This window comes from Colias eurytheme, chromosome 22, assembly GCF_061535395.1.
Source record: "Colias eurytheme isolate Ceu_HAF_F1 chromosome 22, ilColEury1 Martin Lab GWU primary, whole genome shotgun sequence".
Classification (NCBI taxonomy): domain Eukaryota; kingdom Metazoa; phylum Arthropoda; class Insecta; order Lepidoptera; family Pieridae; genus Colias; species Colias eurytheme.
Genome location: NC_143001.1, coordinates 7,396,678 through 7,413,219, shown reverse-complemented (window position 1 = coordinate 7,413,219; position 16,542 = coordinate 7,396,678). Strand labels below are relative to the sequence as shown.

General features: G+C 33.6%; 1 protein-coding gene across 1 annotated transcript in view; it reads right to left on the bottom strand.

The window, feature by feature from the left end:
- Positions 1–363: 363 nt before the first annotated feature.
- LOC149898764 (uncharacterized) overlaps positions 364–16,542 on the bottom strand; it is a 46,180-nt gene continuing 30,001 nt past the window's right edge. The window contains exons 6-7 of the mRNA XM_090114884.1: positions 9,501–9,679; positions 364–458 (exon numbers count right to left, since the gene is read on the bottom strand). Coding sequence (XP_089971010.1) covers positions 364–458; positions 9,501–9,679 — 274 coding nt within the window. The remainder of the gene's footprint in view (positions 459–9,500; positions 9,680–16,542) is intronic.

Below are 16,542 nucleotides of genomic sequence, written 5' to 3'. Positions count from 1 at the left end.
CATTTTTAATAATTTCCCTTTATCGTAGTCATTTTAAAAGCGTGTACACACCGTCATTTAACAAATCCGTTACAAACGAGCAAACGCATAATTTGTATGAAACAGTCATAAACTTCGGCCTACATGCGACATAAATAAAAGCGAAATGTGTTAATGGCTGTCGTATTTATTTCTAAACGAACGCCTGAATTGCAGTGAAAAGTTAAGTCCGTTTTAACATTTAAAAACGCAAGCACATTTTAAATTAACATGCGAGTTACGAATCGTCGGTGACAAAAGGAGCGGAGCAATCGATGTTTGTCTCGCGAAAATGGACTTTATGCCTAGGGAATAGGTTACAAATTAGTGTGCTTAATCTAATTGTCACCGTAGTATGTTTAGAACTAGTATTGTGTACAGGCTGTGGATGTTGTGGATGTAACTCGGCGATGACGACTGCATGGCCGCTGGGTTTTCACCTGAAACAAAGTTGTACGTTAGAATAGATAATATTGTAGTATGTTAACGTTAGTTTTGAGGCATATGGCAGTAGTAGAATGGAATATATAACTTGTTAGACTTATAACAAGTTATATTAATTAAGTTAATACTTATAATAATCTTAATATATATAATTCTCGTGTCACAATGTTTGTCCTCAATGGACTCCTAAACCACTTAACTGATTATAATAAAATTCGCACACCATGTGCAGTTCGATCCAACTTGAGAGATAGGATAGTTTAAACATGTAGGTACCACGGGCGAAGCCGGGTTGGACCACTAGTAATAAAATAAAAACTCCACTGCAAATTATACCATTTATATTTTGGGCGCCAATTTTTTTTTAATTTAATGTAGTGTGTGCCAAATAAATATACATACATACATGCACTTGAAAAAACATAACACTCCTATCACAGTCGTGTAAAAATAACAGAAAATTGTAAACTTAGATGAGCGGTTTGTCATTCGTATTCTATTAACCAAACTGTCCGCCACAGCTCCCCTCGTTAGATAGTTTTTCTCTTGTACCTAATATTATATTGTTTTACAAATCCAACAAACCAAAAAATATCAAAACCCTTTCAGCCGTTCTTGAGTTATACGTGAGGTAAGTAACACGATTTTCTTTTTTCATTTAACAATAATTTATTGAAGTGAAACTTCTTTAGGCGCGTTTAGAGTAAAATTTCAAGGTTCCGTCATGGCAATACCGTCACGTCATGGAGTAAGGTGACGATTTTGGTATCTTTGAATCTTGCCAAAAAGTTTCACTTCTGATACCTGTGCTCGGCACATGCTCTTTTTGTCAAATCTATACTTTCAATACTTCATAATTCAATGTATATTTAAAAAAATCGGTTGCACTTTCTCTCCAACTTCCAAAGTCCTTAAGTTCATGAAAACTTCCAAGTCAGTATAACTTCCGACTCACTGAGGTGCTGCTAACAATGTCTTGTGGCATTTTACTCCAATTGTGCACTTTGAAAAGTTCAACTTGTTGAGGGAATTCGAAATATTCGTCTTGTTACTTTTGCTGGACAAATAATTATAGAGTTAAAAACAGTTGGTGACAGAATATTAAGAGTACCTATTTAAAAATTACAACACATTATTTTCTCAAATATTTTACAACAGGTTTAAAGATCTTGCTCACTTTTATCAGCAATAAATAATATATTCTCATATTGTAGTATTTCTATATTATGTTGAATTCATCGAATAATTAAGTTTCACGAGCTCTTCTTATTTTTTCTTAGTTATTATTTATTAATTTACTTAAGAATGATTGATGGCTCAAAGGGCGAGGCCACAACACTGCGTTGCGGCGTCGCGTCGTAAAAATCTACGACGCCGCAGACTTTTAAAATGTATGATACATAAAGACATTTTAAGTTTGAAAAATAAGATGTTTTGCGCGAAGTGACAGTAGTACCCACCTCAACGCTTCGCTTATGAGGCGTGCAAAATGTAGTTATATTCACACGAATTATAAGCGCACCGCGTCGTACATTTTTACGACGCGACGCCGCAACGCAGTGTTGTGGCCTCGCCCAAATATTTTAAATTTATTAATAATAATTAGCAACACGTATGAAACCTCATTTATTAGAATTTTCCCAATATATTAAAAACGTGGGCGTACATGATTGAAGCCAAATTGAGTATCAAAATTAACTCATCTTCATTAAAATAGCTTCAGAATAAGTCAATTATAGTTAAAAATAGCCAAACTAATACACGAGGCAATTTTCTAGTAAATTACATAACCTATCTACCGCTTAACCCTTCCGAGTACCTAATAGGTCCTTTCGATCGATTTAATTATAAACTCGGCCACTCAATTTAAAAGGGTCGTAAGGCCGACTAATTTTTCTGAGCTAAAATACAGGATGTAATAAGGTCAAATTAGATGTTTTAAACTAGTACATTTTAATCATTAATTAATAGTACGTATTTTTGATATTTAATAATTAATTAATAATAATTCATTTATTTAATGTAACATCCTTGGTCCACTTGTTAGTAACAATATTCTTATCCTAGGTTAGTAACAATACATAAATTTTATTCTAGTTAATATGTCAGTACTTATTATGAATTATATTAATTTTCATTAGATAAAATATATTTTTTTCAACATAAAAAAAAAAAATTTAAACATTATGCTGAAAGTAGATTGGAAAAATAATATTTCACGTACAAAGTTTAACTCTTCAAACTCAAACATATATTTATTCAATAAGACTTCTTGTCTCGCACTTTTGAATCATTATAACATTTTTTAACATTTACCACCGATTCGGAAAGCAGTATCTTGGAAATATACCTACTTATCTTATACAAGAAATTGCATCCTCATCAATGATTGAACCCAAGACCCTTCAGTTCGCTTACGATAACCATTGTACCACAGAGCAGATAAAAACCGTTAAAGCTAAATAATAATATTTCAGGACAATTTTCACACACGGCATGATCTGGTCCCATACTCAGCTTTTCGCTTGTGTTATGGAAACCAGATGGCTGATAAACATACATGATATATCATTTTAAATAAATACTTATATAGATAATTAACACCCAGACACAGAGCAAACATCTATGTTCATCACACAAATATTTGCCCCGGGTGGGAATCGAACCCACGACCTCTGACTTGGATGGCAGGGCCACTACCAACCAAGCCAACCGGTCAGTCAGCTGTTTATAAATGTGCAAGTCCTAATCGAATTTTACTGTTGTATGACTCGAGTCGCCACAAAATGTTCTAGATTTAAGTAATTTAATCTTTCTTAGGTAGAAAATTGGAAGGGAAGACTTGGGGGCTTTAAGAAAAGTATTATAAATTGCAACCTCGAGATAATTTCAGAGAAGTACGGTCGGCAAAATAATTGTGTCGAAAAATCATTTTTTGTGTAAAATGTTTTACATGAAGTTAGGAAAACGTTATGCGAATTTATTTGTAAGAGTCACAATACAATAATACTATCTATGTATAAATAAATAGTATGAAAAAAATGAATTCATTTTAGGTCATATTATTATATTAATTCAATAGTTTTAGAAGTTTTTTTTCTTTTCAGTTACACCAATTATAGCAAATATTCTTGAAAATGTTAAATAAATTTTAATGAATCATCAGTTCATTTATCAATAACAATTTACTAGAATGCAATAAAATATTTCGCTTTTCAAAACTACCCTCTTTAACAAAATGACGTTGCTATCCCTACCGGGTGAGGTGAACAAAATAGTTGTGTAATCCAAGACGTTCCGTGTGATCCACTTTAAGAGATGAAATGTATGTATGTATGTAAGTGTTCTATAAGTGACAATGAGCAACCGTCGCCCCATAAGCCCATTGACTGCACTGACATACATAGTATTCAACCAATGGCAACAATTTCATCTAGTAAAACAAAACATCTTTCCATGCAGGAAATTGTTGTGTTGTCAGATAATATAGGTCAGGGATTTGGCGCTTTGCTTAACAACTTAGGGCATAAAGTAACCAATTTTTGCACTCCTAATAGTTCATTTACATATATCATGAATTCGTTAGATAATTTTAGTTTTAAGGAAAATAGTATTGTTATTATATTATACGGAGATAGTTTTAATTTAAAAAAACATGACATTGATATAGGATTTCAAAAAATGTTGAAAATTAGTAGTGAGACAAAATGCAAATTTATGTTGTGTACATTGCCATATTTGCCTGGTTTGACACAAAATCAAAACAAATTTATCTATAATATTAATTTGAAATTATATAATTTAACAAATCATCATAGTGATGCATTTATATATTTTGACATAAATTCTTGTACAAAATCTTTTTGTTTGACAAAGAATACAGTGTATCTGCCATCTAGATATAAGAGAGAACTTGCTATGTTAATAGCATATAAAATTATTAACCAGTCTGATACATGTTCAGTAGCAGACCATCGATCTACTATAATTTTATGTAGTAGTAATTATATACACCAACCTAGGTTAAGTGATAGACAAACTAGCCCTAAGCTAGATTTAAACTAGTATGTAAGACAACAGCTAAGCAGCCTTTTTCCATTGTACATCAAAATATTCAAGGCTTGGCTAGCAAATTATTAGAAATAGAATTATTTTTAAATCATAATAGAATTGAAATATTTTGTGTAACAGAACATTGGCTTAAACAATGTCAGTTGTTAATAAATATTGATAATTATAAATTAAAAAGTATATACTTTAGGACAAATGCTATTCATGGAGGTTCTCTTATTTTTGTACACAATAGTTTAAAATGCAAGGAACGAACTGACATTGTTAGCCTTTCTGTAGAACGCACCATTGAACTGTCCTGTGTTGAGCTTGAGCGTTACATTATTGTTTGCGTATACAGACCTCCTTCCAGTGACTATAATTTGTTTGAGACAGTCATGGAAGAAATATTAAAGCGTTTAGGCAGGAGTAAAAAGAAGGTAATAGTATGTGGTGATTTTAATATTGATTTACTTTCACACACACAAACGGCAACACGAATAGTTAATTTGTTTCATTCATTTAATCTGTATAAACTTTTTGATGAGCCCACACGAATAACACCTACTTCTGCAACTTGTATTGATAATATATACTGTGATTGCAAATGTTTAGAAAAATATATTCTCAACACGCTAACTTCGGATCACTGTGGCCAGAAAGTAGTTTTTGAATGGGATTGCATACCTACATTTAAAAGAATTAATGTTAGGCCTATAACTAGAAAAGGCATTCATAAATTTAGAAATAATATTGATAATAAACTGCCTGACCTGAATAATCAATCCTTTCATAAAAATCCTTGTGAAATGTTTACAAATCTTTTTAAGTTCATTCATAGTGAATATGAAAAAATATTTAAAATTAAATCTTTAACTATTACCAAGGATTTACCATTCAGCCAATGGGCAACTCCTAGTATACACAGATGCAGGAACGTTCTTTACGAGTTATATGGTATGAAACAATATAACAAAGACTTGTCATTTCTTAGTTATGTTAGAAATTATTCAAAAACATTTAAAAAAGTTTGTTTCACTGCCAAGAGTTTGTATATCAGAGACAAAATACGCAACTCTGACAATAAAGTTAAAACGGTTTGGACAATTATTAATGGTGAATTGGGCAAAATCCGATCAAACGATAGTACCATAAAACTTGTCAACTCTGGTAGGGTCATTGACAAAAGTGCTGATGTTGCGCTTGCTTTTGAAGATTTCTTTAGTAGTGTCCCTGCTAGTTTAACTAAGAATTTAAATTCGTCTTCAGCGCTTGCAGAGTCTTTATTGAGGGATAACGTTGCTGAGTGTAACAAATTATTTGAATTGCGACACGTGACTGCTGATGAAATTGTTAAAACTTTTAAAACATTAAATTTAAAAAAAACATGTGATCTCTGGGGTATGTCTGTAAATTTAGTAAATAATATCATAGAAAACATTGCCAATCAACTAGCGTTTATATTTAATCAGTGTTGCGACTGTGGTATATTCCCTGATTTACTAAAGTTTAGCAAAGTTATTCCTTTATTTAAAAGTGGTGACCAAGAAGACAGTAATAACTATAGGCCAATTTCCATATTACCAACTTTGAGCAAAGTCTTCGAGAAACTAATTTTAAACCAATTAAATAGTCATTTTGCATCAAATGGTTTACTGCACGCCAAACAGTATGGTTTCACAAAGGGGCGCTCTACCACTGATGCCGGAGTAGCTCTTTTGTCACATATATACAAAGCATGGGAAAATTCAAAGAATGCTTTGGGGATATTCTGCGACCTTTCTAAGGCTTTCGACTGTGTAGAACATTCCACTCTATTACGGAAACTAAATTTTTATGGTATCAAAGGTTTAGCTCAGGATCTCATAGCTTCATATCTTCAGAACAGGGTACAAACCGTTGTCGTTAATGGAGAGAAATCTCGCGGTGCGCCGATTAACATAGGTGTTCCGCAGGGATCTATCTTAGGACCGTTTTTGTTCTTAGTGTATATTAATGACCTACCTTATTATTTGCAGGATATGTGTGAAATAGTACTGTTTGCAGATGACACCTCATTAATTTTTAATGTGGATAGACATGACACAAATCTTGACGAAGTAAACTCTGCTCTTTTACGCATATCCAATTGGTTTAATGCTAATAATTTACTATTAAATACAAAAAAAACAAATTGTGTAGAATTTATCCTCCCAAATGTAAAAAAGGTGAAAAGGAATATTATTTTAAACGGGGAGGTATTATACCCTGTGGAATCGACTGTTTTTCTTGGTTTGACATTAGATGAGAAGCTTCAATGGGGGGCCCATGTTACCACCACCGCTGCTAAGCTCAGCTCAGCTGCATATGCAGTTAGAAGAATAAGGCATCTCACCGATGAAGAAACGGCTAGATTGGTTTACTTTAGCTACTTTCATAGCATAATGTCCTATGGAATTCTGCTGTGGGGCAGGGCTGCAGATATAGAAACTATATTTATATTACAGAAAAGAGCCATACGCTCTGTATATAATATGCGTGCTCGAGACTCACTAAGAGATCTCTTTAAGAATACTGGTATCCTTACTGTACCGTCGCAGTATATATTTAATAATATTTTATATGTACATAATAACGCTTACTTACACACAAAAGTAGGAGATAGACATTGTTATGACACAAGAAACAGAAATAAAATTGAAATGCCATTTTTCCGGCTAGCTAAAGTTAAAAATTCATTTATGGGCCAAGGTATACGCTTTTACAATAGAATTCCTCATAATATTAAAGAGTTTAGTAGTTCTAAATTTAAATCTTATATAAAAAATGTACTTGTCAAGAGAGCCTATTACAGTATTAAGGAATATATGGAAGATAAAAACCCATGGAGGGTTGTCGCGTGAAAATCACAGGACAGTTCTTTGGCATATTATGATAATATAATATTATGATATTACTTAGGTAATTTGTAAAATTGTAAATCTGACATGATTAAAAAGAGCAACTATGGAGTTTCTTGCCGATTCTTCTCCGTAGATACTGCTTTCCGAATCGGTGGTAAATGTTAAAAATATGTACCTAATGACGTTTCAAAAGTGCTTCTAGAAGAAGTCTAATTGAATAAATAAATGTTTGAGTTTGAGTTTGAGTTTTGAAATCGTCAACGGTATTGCATCTACGGCTACGTTTAGACAAAAATATTTCTGCTCGGGTTGTGTAAGCTCACAATGAAAATTGTGTGACTTTGGTTTAATGTTTCGTAAGTATAGTATGGTACGAATCTATACTAATATTATAAAGCTGAAGAGTTTGTTTGAACGCGCTAATCTCAGGAACTACTGGTCCGATTTGAAAAGTTCTTTCAGTAGATAGCCCATTTATCGAGGAAAGCTATAGGCTAAAGCTATTGCATGCTATGCCTTCAAGCCAAACTAAAACTGAACTAGATTATTGGAAAAATATTTGAACGAAAAACTTATCATTCACATATTCAGACAATAATTTAATAAATTATACACAGTATAATTAACATTCCAATAAATTAAACGCAATAAAGCTCATTTCATATTTTATAAGATAACTGATCATATTTGCATCAACATTGATAAAATATTATAATTTCAATTGAATTTGGCAATTTTTCAATACAATGAAATGATACTAAATGAAAACCAAATAAAATAGGTTTTTAGAGAAAATTATTAATGCTTGAAAGCCATCTTGGAACAATGATTAAAAGTTGAGCTCCTCAAAATCAATAAAAATTAGAAGGTAAAACCCACCTTCTAATTTTTATTGATATTATAAAACACTAGCTTTCCGCTCGCGGCTTCACCCCGTATTGTTTTAAAACTTTCCTTTATTTTCATTGATAAAGGTTTTAATATTTAGTTTTAAGCTATTGCATAGCTTCTATCACGGGCCTTGAGCGCGGGGACCGAATCCAGAAATTGCGTAACGAAAAACCTCACGCTCCCCACTCCGACGGGCGCGGAGGTGTGGCTTGAAGGCATAGCATGCAATATAGCTTTACCGCGGCAGTCCCCGAGTGCCTCACGTCTTTTTAGCACAGTATAAGACAATTTTTAAATACTAGTATCCCTAAGGCACATAAAACCGAAAGAGTAGAAGACATTCAACAAGAATTGCTCTTGCGGGATCACGGGTGGCGGTAGGCGTTGCCCCGGCATGGCAAAAGACGCGGGTTCGAAACCCGCCTCGTCATTTTTTTTTAATCTCATACTACAGATTTTTCTTTTTTTTCCACACAAAATTTAAATTCGATACACGCAATGTTATGAGCATTTAAAACTGGGCCACGGGCGCTTAGCGTCACAATTACCGCGCAAAAGATCTTAGCGAAGTCCTTCTGTTTCAAATTCAATTGCTGAGTGCGACTCATGTTTTAATTGTTACACTGGTGTTTCCTGTGTTCTATTTTTTACATTTACATTAATATTTTTCCCGAAAATTGGATGTTTTAGCCGAATGTTCGTTAATGTATTTGTCAGGTTTTTTAATCCCAATCTACATAGTTACACATTTTGAAATGAAAGTTATTTTAGCCTTTATAATCCTACACAAAGGAAAGTCGTGTTAATGACATTACTCATAACTCAAGAAATACCTACTGAATAAGTTTTTGTTTGAATTTATATTTTTGGTTTTATGGCATTAAAATGCTTTATAAATATAAATTTATAAAGAATAAAAAAATTCGATCACGAGGCGGGACTCGATTTATAAATTTATAAGTTTTTGTTTGTTGGATTCGCTTCCACTTTGATTAGGATAATAACTGATAAACATTATGAAAAAAAAGTCAAAGCAGCTAGCCTGTTGACTAGGATAGGCCGAAATAATAGTATATTATACAAGAAAGCACTTTCTTCATGTTTCTTTCATTCTCTACTTACCATTAAAAATATGTAAAGGCTTCTGTGGTGACTGAACACCACGCTCTATGTAGTTTATCAGGTTATAATTTTCTATCTTCTATACCGACTCACCATTAAATATATGCACATAGATGCTCGCGGGCACTGCGTTGTTGGGCACGCACGTGTAGTTGCCCGCGTGCGCCGCGCTCGCGGCCGGTATGAGCAAGTCGGACACGCGCTGCTCCGCGTCCGTTGTCACGTTTATACCGCGCTCTACGTCGTAGTTTATCATTCGGCTGTTGTGGTACCTGGTGATGATAAATAAATAAAATCGATGATGAAGAGATTTTTTGTCTGTGCGCTACCGGTTTGCGGTGTAATTCATAATAAACATTAAGCAAGTAGGTAGTACTAGTGATCGAAAATAGTTTATAATGAGCAGTAATTTTCGAACGCAGCTTTGCTTGTAGTTTTTGATATTGTTGTTAGTGACATTACTTATAACTTGAGAACGGCTGAAAGAATCTAATTTTTTTTTTGGTTGGATTTGTAATTTAATTAATAACAGCTATTTTAATAAACGATCGTCGATTCTACAGAAACATAATATTATATTTAACACAAAGTACTCCACCAGGCCTTAATCAACACAAACTAGTGGAGACACAGATATTACCCAGATAAGAATATCATAACCTTATATTATAATAAGATACGTATAAATATGAATCGCACGGTCCCTGAATATAATCCGGGCTCAGGAATGGCAATAACTATCAACCTTGAGAAGGACAGTCCGTTCATCTGTCTTAATAAAAGGATCATTTCGCATAGCCAAATAAATGGACTGTTTTTGTTTGACGTATATTGCTATTTTAACACATTTACACGGCTTAAAACTCGAAATTGTTAAAAAAATATACAAACGAACTAAATGAATAAAGCGGTAATGTAAATATTGAAAAAAAAAACGCATCTACATTTTTCGAGAACCATTTATTTGTTTAAGTAGCTGTTCTCCGCGGTTTCACCCGAATTGCTCCGCTCCTGTTGGTAGCGTGATTATAATAATATATATCATATTATAGCCTTCCTCGATAAATGGGCTATCTAACAACGAAATAATTTTTCAAATCGGACCAGTAGTTCCTGAAATAAGCGCGTTCAAACAAAATAACTCTTCAGCTTTATAATATTAGTATAGATTAGTGCTATAAGAATAATATTACTTAACTACTATCTTAGTTTATACGAAAGCCTATTAAAGCCTACTACAGAGTTAGATTTGATGCTCAGAAGAGACTGAATGACAGGAGACTGACCTACTTGTTTTAAAGAGAATCGATCGCTTTAATTACTAGTGTATAATGCTTGTGACCTACACTATACCTAGACCTAGACATTTGGGAATTCGGGAGTTTATCTTTACTTATTACAACTATCTGTGCCCTGTGGTTTTACTCGCATTGCTCCGCTCCTTTTGGTCTTAGCATGATGATAAATAGCCTATAGCCTTCCTCGATAAATGGGCTATCTAATACTTAAGGAATTTTTCAAATCGAACCAGTATAGTTCCTACGATTACACTACACTCATCTAAACATATAAACTCTTCAGATTTATAAAATTAGTATAGATTTGTAATTTGTGCAATAAACGACATTTATTATCTATCCCATTATGTATATCACTACATAGTATAAAACAAAGTCGCTTTCTCTGTCCCTATGTCCCTATGTATGCTTAAATCTTTAAAACTACGCAACGGATTTTGATGCGGTTTTTTTAATAGATAGAGTGATTCAAGAGGAAGCTTTTAGTATATAATTTAATATGTTTTAGACAAAGCGGGCGAAACCGCGGGCGGAAAGCTAGTAGATAATAATTATTATCCATAAAGTCTAACTTACATTGAAAACACTTGAAAAATTCAACTCCATCATACATTTCAATATTAATACGAAACTGGAAAATTGCTTAACCCACGCCTTCGCTCACAATCCGAGTTATCCAGTTAAATATATTCAATAAAACCCTGAATAAACAATATCGATAATGAGAAGAACCAGCTGAATTTTATGCACATGCATTTTATTATATTTCACATATTGTCAGACCGTTGAAATACGAAATTCGTAGAGATTTTGTTTCCAACGAAATTATATCGAAAATGCAATATGTTACTTCGGAAAGAAATGTTCTTTTGACATATTTTCTATTTACCAAAGCTCTGCTGAGAAGTGACGTAAAGTGCTGTTAGTTTTGTAGTTCTGTACATTTCAATATGGGAGTACTTGATTTCAACTGACTTCAAAAGAGGAGGACATTCTAAATATGACTGTATTTTTTAGATTTGTTAACTAGGGAACTTCCTACTGGGTGAACCGATTTTGACAATTCATTTTTGACGTGACAACGTCTTATAATTCGATAGAGCCGGCTGCACGCACGAAAAAACATGAGTCATGCGGCGTTACCTCGGTCTGAGGCGTTCCATCCGTTCTTGAAGTGCAAGCGAGAGCGCGGAACGAGCGATAAAGAAGCACAATCGGCCGTTGTCACGTTCAACTATCGTCAGTAAACCGACTTTACAGACAACCAATTTTTTTAAGTAGAAGCTAGTGCCCTGCGATTGGTACATTTTAAATTTTGTCCATATCTGAGCAATAAAATAATATGTAATAATATAGTTTAGTTCTGTAAGTTCAATATAGGATTGACATACACAATTTTTAGTACGAATATAGTGAATAGACAAATAAATGAAATGGTCTATTCACTAGTATCTGCCGCGCTTCCAAACGTATTTATTTTGGGAATATAAACGAAGTTTGACAGAGAACAAATAGATGGAAGGGATAGCAAGTGTATGTAAAATCCAATTTCAATTTCTACTTCTAAAACTAACTTGTATGGAGTAGATGAAAGCTTGTAGTATGAAAACAAGAGATAAAATTTACTTTTTAAAATATATATACATATTAATCTATGATGTATCTTACCGCCTCCTCGGTACAGTGGTTGACGCGTGAGCGTAACACCGAGGGGTCCTGGGTTCGATTCCCGGTGGAGACGAAGAAAAAAAAAATGTCTTGGTCTGGTAGGACACAGAAGGCTGATCACCTACTTGTCCCTAAAGAAAATCGATCAGTGAAACAGATGTATAATGCATCTGCCCCTTACCCCACTAGGGGACATGGGACTTCACTTTTTTATGATGTATCTTGATTGTGGCTATAAGTTTATATCTACAATATGGCTTCTCATTTCTTTTCAAATTCATCTAGTGACTAGTGAGTAGGTATCAAACGATTTGGTTTTATTTAAAATTTCCATAAAAATAATCAAAACTGTCATTGTAGGCCTAAATATATACAATTTCATAATAATGATCAATCAATATTTTTACAGTAGTAGGTAGTCACTTATTGTTAAATTATGAGCACTATATTTAGTTATTTTTTTTTGTTAGGGAATAAATGATAGGTAATAGACACATTAAATTTGGATTACTGAATGCTTGCTCTCTCGGCTCTAACCAGGATGAATTCTTAGTAGCTATGGCTCAATATTCGGTTGACATCATGGCCATTAATGAAACGTGGCTACGGCCAGGAGAGGATGGTCGTGCGCCTACAGTCCCCGGATATAAATTGAAACATGTGCCTCGCCCAGTTCATATCCGTGGCGGAAGAGGGGGAGGTGTTGCTTTTTATGTGAAATGCGGTGTTAATGTGCGAGTTCTTGCTCATCCTGCACACCGAGATGTTGAACAATTATGGTTGTCACTTAATCTTAATAGCACTAAAACGATAATCGGTACCGCTTATAGACCGCCTTGGTTAAATTTGGACGTTTTTATTGATGGTTTAACAGATAGCATTACCTCTTTAGCACCCTATGATAAAATAATTCTACTTGGAGATTTTAATGTTAATATGTTAAACGAAGAGAACATTAATACAAAAAAGCTTAAGGATTTTCACAATAATTTTACTTTAAATAAAATTGTTTGTTCACCTACCCATTTTAAAGGCGACAGTAGTTCCTTAATAGATGTAATTTGTACGGATGTTGATTGTAAAAACGTAACTGTTGATCATATTTCAGAACTTGGCCATCATTCCTTTATTACATTTGAAACTGTGTTTAAAAAACAAAAGATAAAGCCTAAAACAATCAATTTTCGACCCATTAAAAACATCATTTGACTCCTTCTCAAAGGACCTTGAACTAATTCCATGGTATAACATAATTAATAATTGCTCTGATGTTAATGCAAAAGTACATTTACTACAAACATACATTACAACGCTTTTTGATGTTCACGCCCCCCTGAAGGTCAAAAAATTTAAATCACCCCCTACACCTTGGATTACTGATAACGTAAAATTGTTATTCAGATTAAGAAATAACGCTAAAAATAAATTCCGCAAATCTAAATCTGATATTGACAAGAAATATTATTTGGATCTGAAACATCAAGCTAATGTTGTATTGCAAAACGATAAAACGGCATATTTTCAGAAACATATAAATGATAACATAAATAATGCTAAGTCTTTGTGGAAAAACCTGAAATCCCAAGTATTACCCTCTCATGCTAGTAGCTGTATCCCAGATTGTTTTGATAACCCTGATAAATTAAATGAAGATTTTTTAAAAGTACCAGGCTCCATTGACGATAGTGCTTGTGCTTCTCAATTGAAATTCTATAAGGATAATAAATATAGTGTAGCTGAATTTAAAATAAAGCCAGTAAGTGAGGATACAGTAATAAAAATTATTAACAATATTAAAAAAAACGCTCAAGGAATAGATAACATAAATATAGACATGATTAAACTTACTTTACCAAATTCACTCAAAGCCATTACTGATATAGTGAATACTTCCATAACTTCTGGTATATTCCCTGAGTTATGGCGTCGTGCGGTAGTTCGTCCTATCCCTAAATCATCTAATCCAACAAGTTCAAAGGATTTGAGACCCATCAGTATCTTGCCGTGTCTCTCAAAGGTTTTGGAACGAGTAATATACACACAAGCACTCGAGTTCATAAATAATCATCGTATCCTTCCAGAATTTCAATCGGGTTTTCGAAAAGGGCATGGAACAGCTACTGCTCTGAGTGATGTAGTAGGTAACATTTTGGAAGCCCGTGATGAGGGGGAAGGTACGATGCTTGTTCTACTAGATTATACGCGGGCGTTTGATGCAATTAATATAAACTTGCTCTTATCAAAATTGGGGTACTATGGCTTTTCGGGTAACTCTTACAAGTGGTTCAAAAGCTATTTATCTATGAGATCGCAGATTGTTGAGATACGTACTGAAAATGGATCATTGCTAAAATCCTCCCCGCAAGCTGTTTTTAGAGGTGTGCCACAGGGATCCATTTTAGGACCCCTGCTCTACATCCTCTACAGTGCTGATATTTTTTTTTTTTTTTTTTTATTTTATTAATTTACCATTTAGCAACACTATATAACCTTTACAAATTTTCGCCAAACTGTAAAACAGTTTGTTGGCGTTGCGCTCCTACTTATTATAGATTAACCTAGGTTATACATTGCCAAACTAGTTAATTGATAAACAAACACTTAAATACCGCTATAAATGACATACATAGTATAAAACAAAGTTTACATAGTATAAAACAAAGTCACATTTCTCTGTACCTATGTATGCTTAATCTACAAAACTAAGTAACTGATTTTGATATAGATACTAGATATTTGACAAAATGTATTTTTTTAATTTACTCTTTACAGATCCTATTTTTAATTTATTATCGTCTAGTAAAATCGGGTACATGTTACAAATTTTTGGTATATAATATTTTCTAGATCGCTGGTCATAACAATTTTTTGTTATTGGTACATAAAATTTTCTTACTTTTGACGCTCTTGTATTAAATCTAAACTGTTTAACAATCTTAAATTCATTACTATAGTACGTGTCTATTGCATTTATATATGTATATAGCCTTATAATTTACAGGTAAGATGTTACAATGGGGAAATAATTTGTCATAATTATTTTTAAATTTCTTTCGAACTTTCTTATGAACTAGATACTTTAGTAATCTTACTTGTAGGTTCTTTATTTGATCTAAGTATGTTTTAAAAGTTAGGCCATAACAACTCAGTCCATAACTTATTATTGAGTCAGCAAGTGCATAGTAAACAACGTACAGAGTATGTTTATTTAAAATCCGACTTAGGTAGTAAAACTGTCCCAAGACTGATCTCAAACGATTACACACATAATTTACATGTAATTTCCAATTAAAGTGTTTATCAATTGTCAACCCCAAATATTTAATATTGTCAACGACATCCAACTTACTACATACACAGTTAGTTTTATTATTATGAAAACATTCATATGTGTGGCCTATTAAATTAATTTGAAAAGCTGAATTTTTAGCATTTTTATTGTGTGGTGAATAAATATATAGACATTTTGTTTTTTGTATATTGAGAATTATACCATTGTCATGTGCCCACTTACACACGTTCTCGAAATCCCTCTGTACTCTGTCCACCATGACTGCTGTGTCGTTGCCGGCGAGCAGCAGGCACATGTCATCTGCATACATACAAACCCTACAGTTCTTGACCACATTCGACACGCTGTTCACGTGCATAATATAACCAACCGGGCCGAAAACGGAGCCGGTCGGGACTCCTAACTCCACAGGTATCTCAGCTCCAGTCGTTCCATTGATGACGGTACGTAAAGTTCTATTCGCCAAATATTCTCGGAACCATTGGTTAATTGGCCCCCTAACCCCACATTCGTCCATAGCCTGTAAAAGCTGCTCGTGGCCCAGCGTGTCGAATGCTTTTTTATAATCTATAAACAGTGCCAGGACCCGCTGCCCACCGCCAAGCCCTGTGTTTACATAATCTGAAAAGTCAGTTAAAGCCGACGCAGTACTACGACCCTTCCGGAAACCATGCTGTGTTTGAGACAATACATTATTACTTTCCAAGAAAGAACTTATTTGTTGGATAATTATTTTTTCTACAATTTTATTAATTACGCACAAGATGGCTATAGGTCTGTAATTAGAATAATCCAAATGACTACCATGTTTATATATTGGCCTAATTAGAGATTTCTTTAATTCTGTTGGGTATTTTCCATTTGATATACACATATT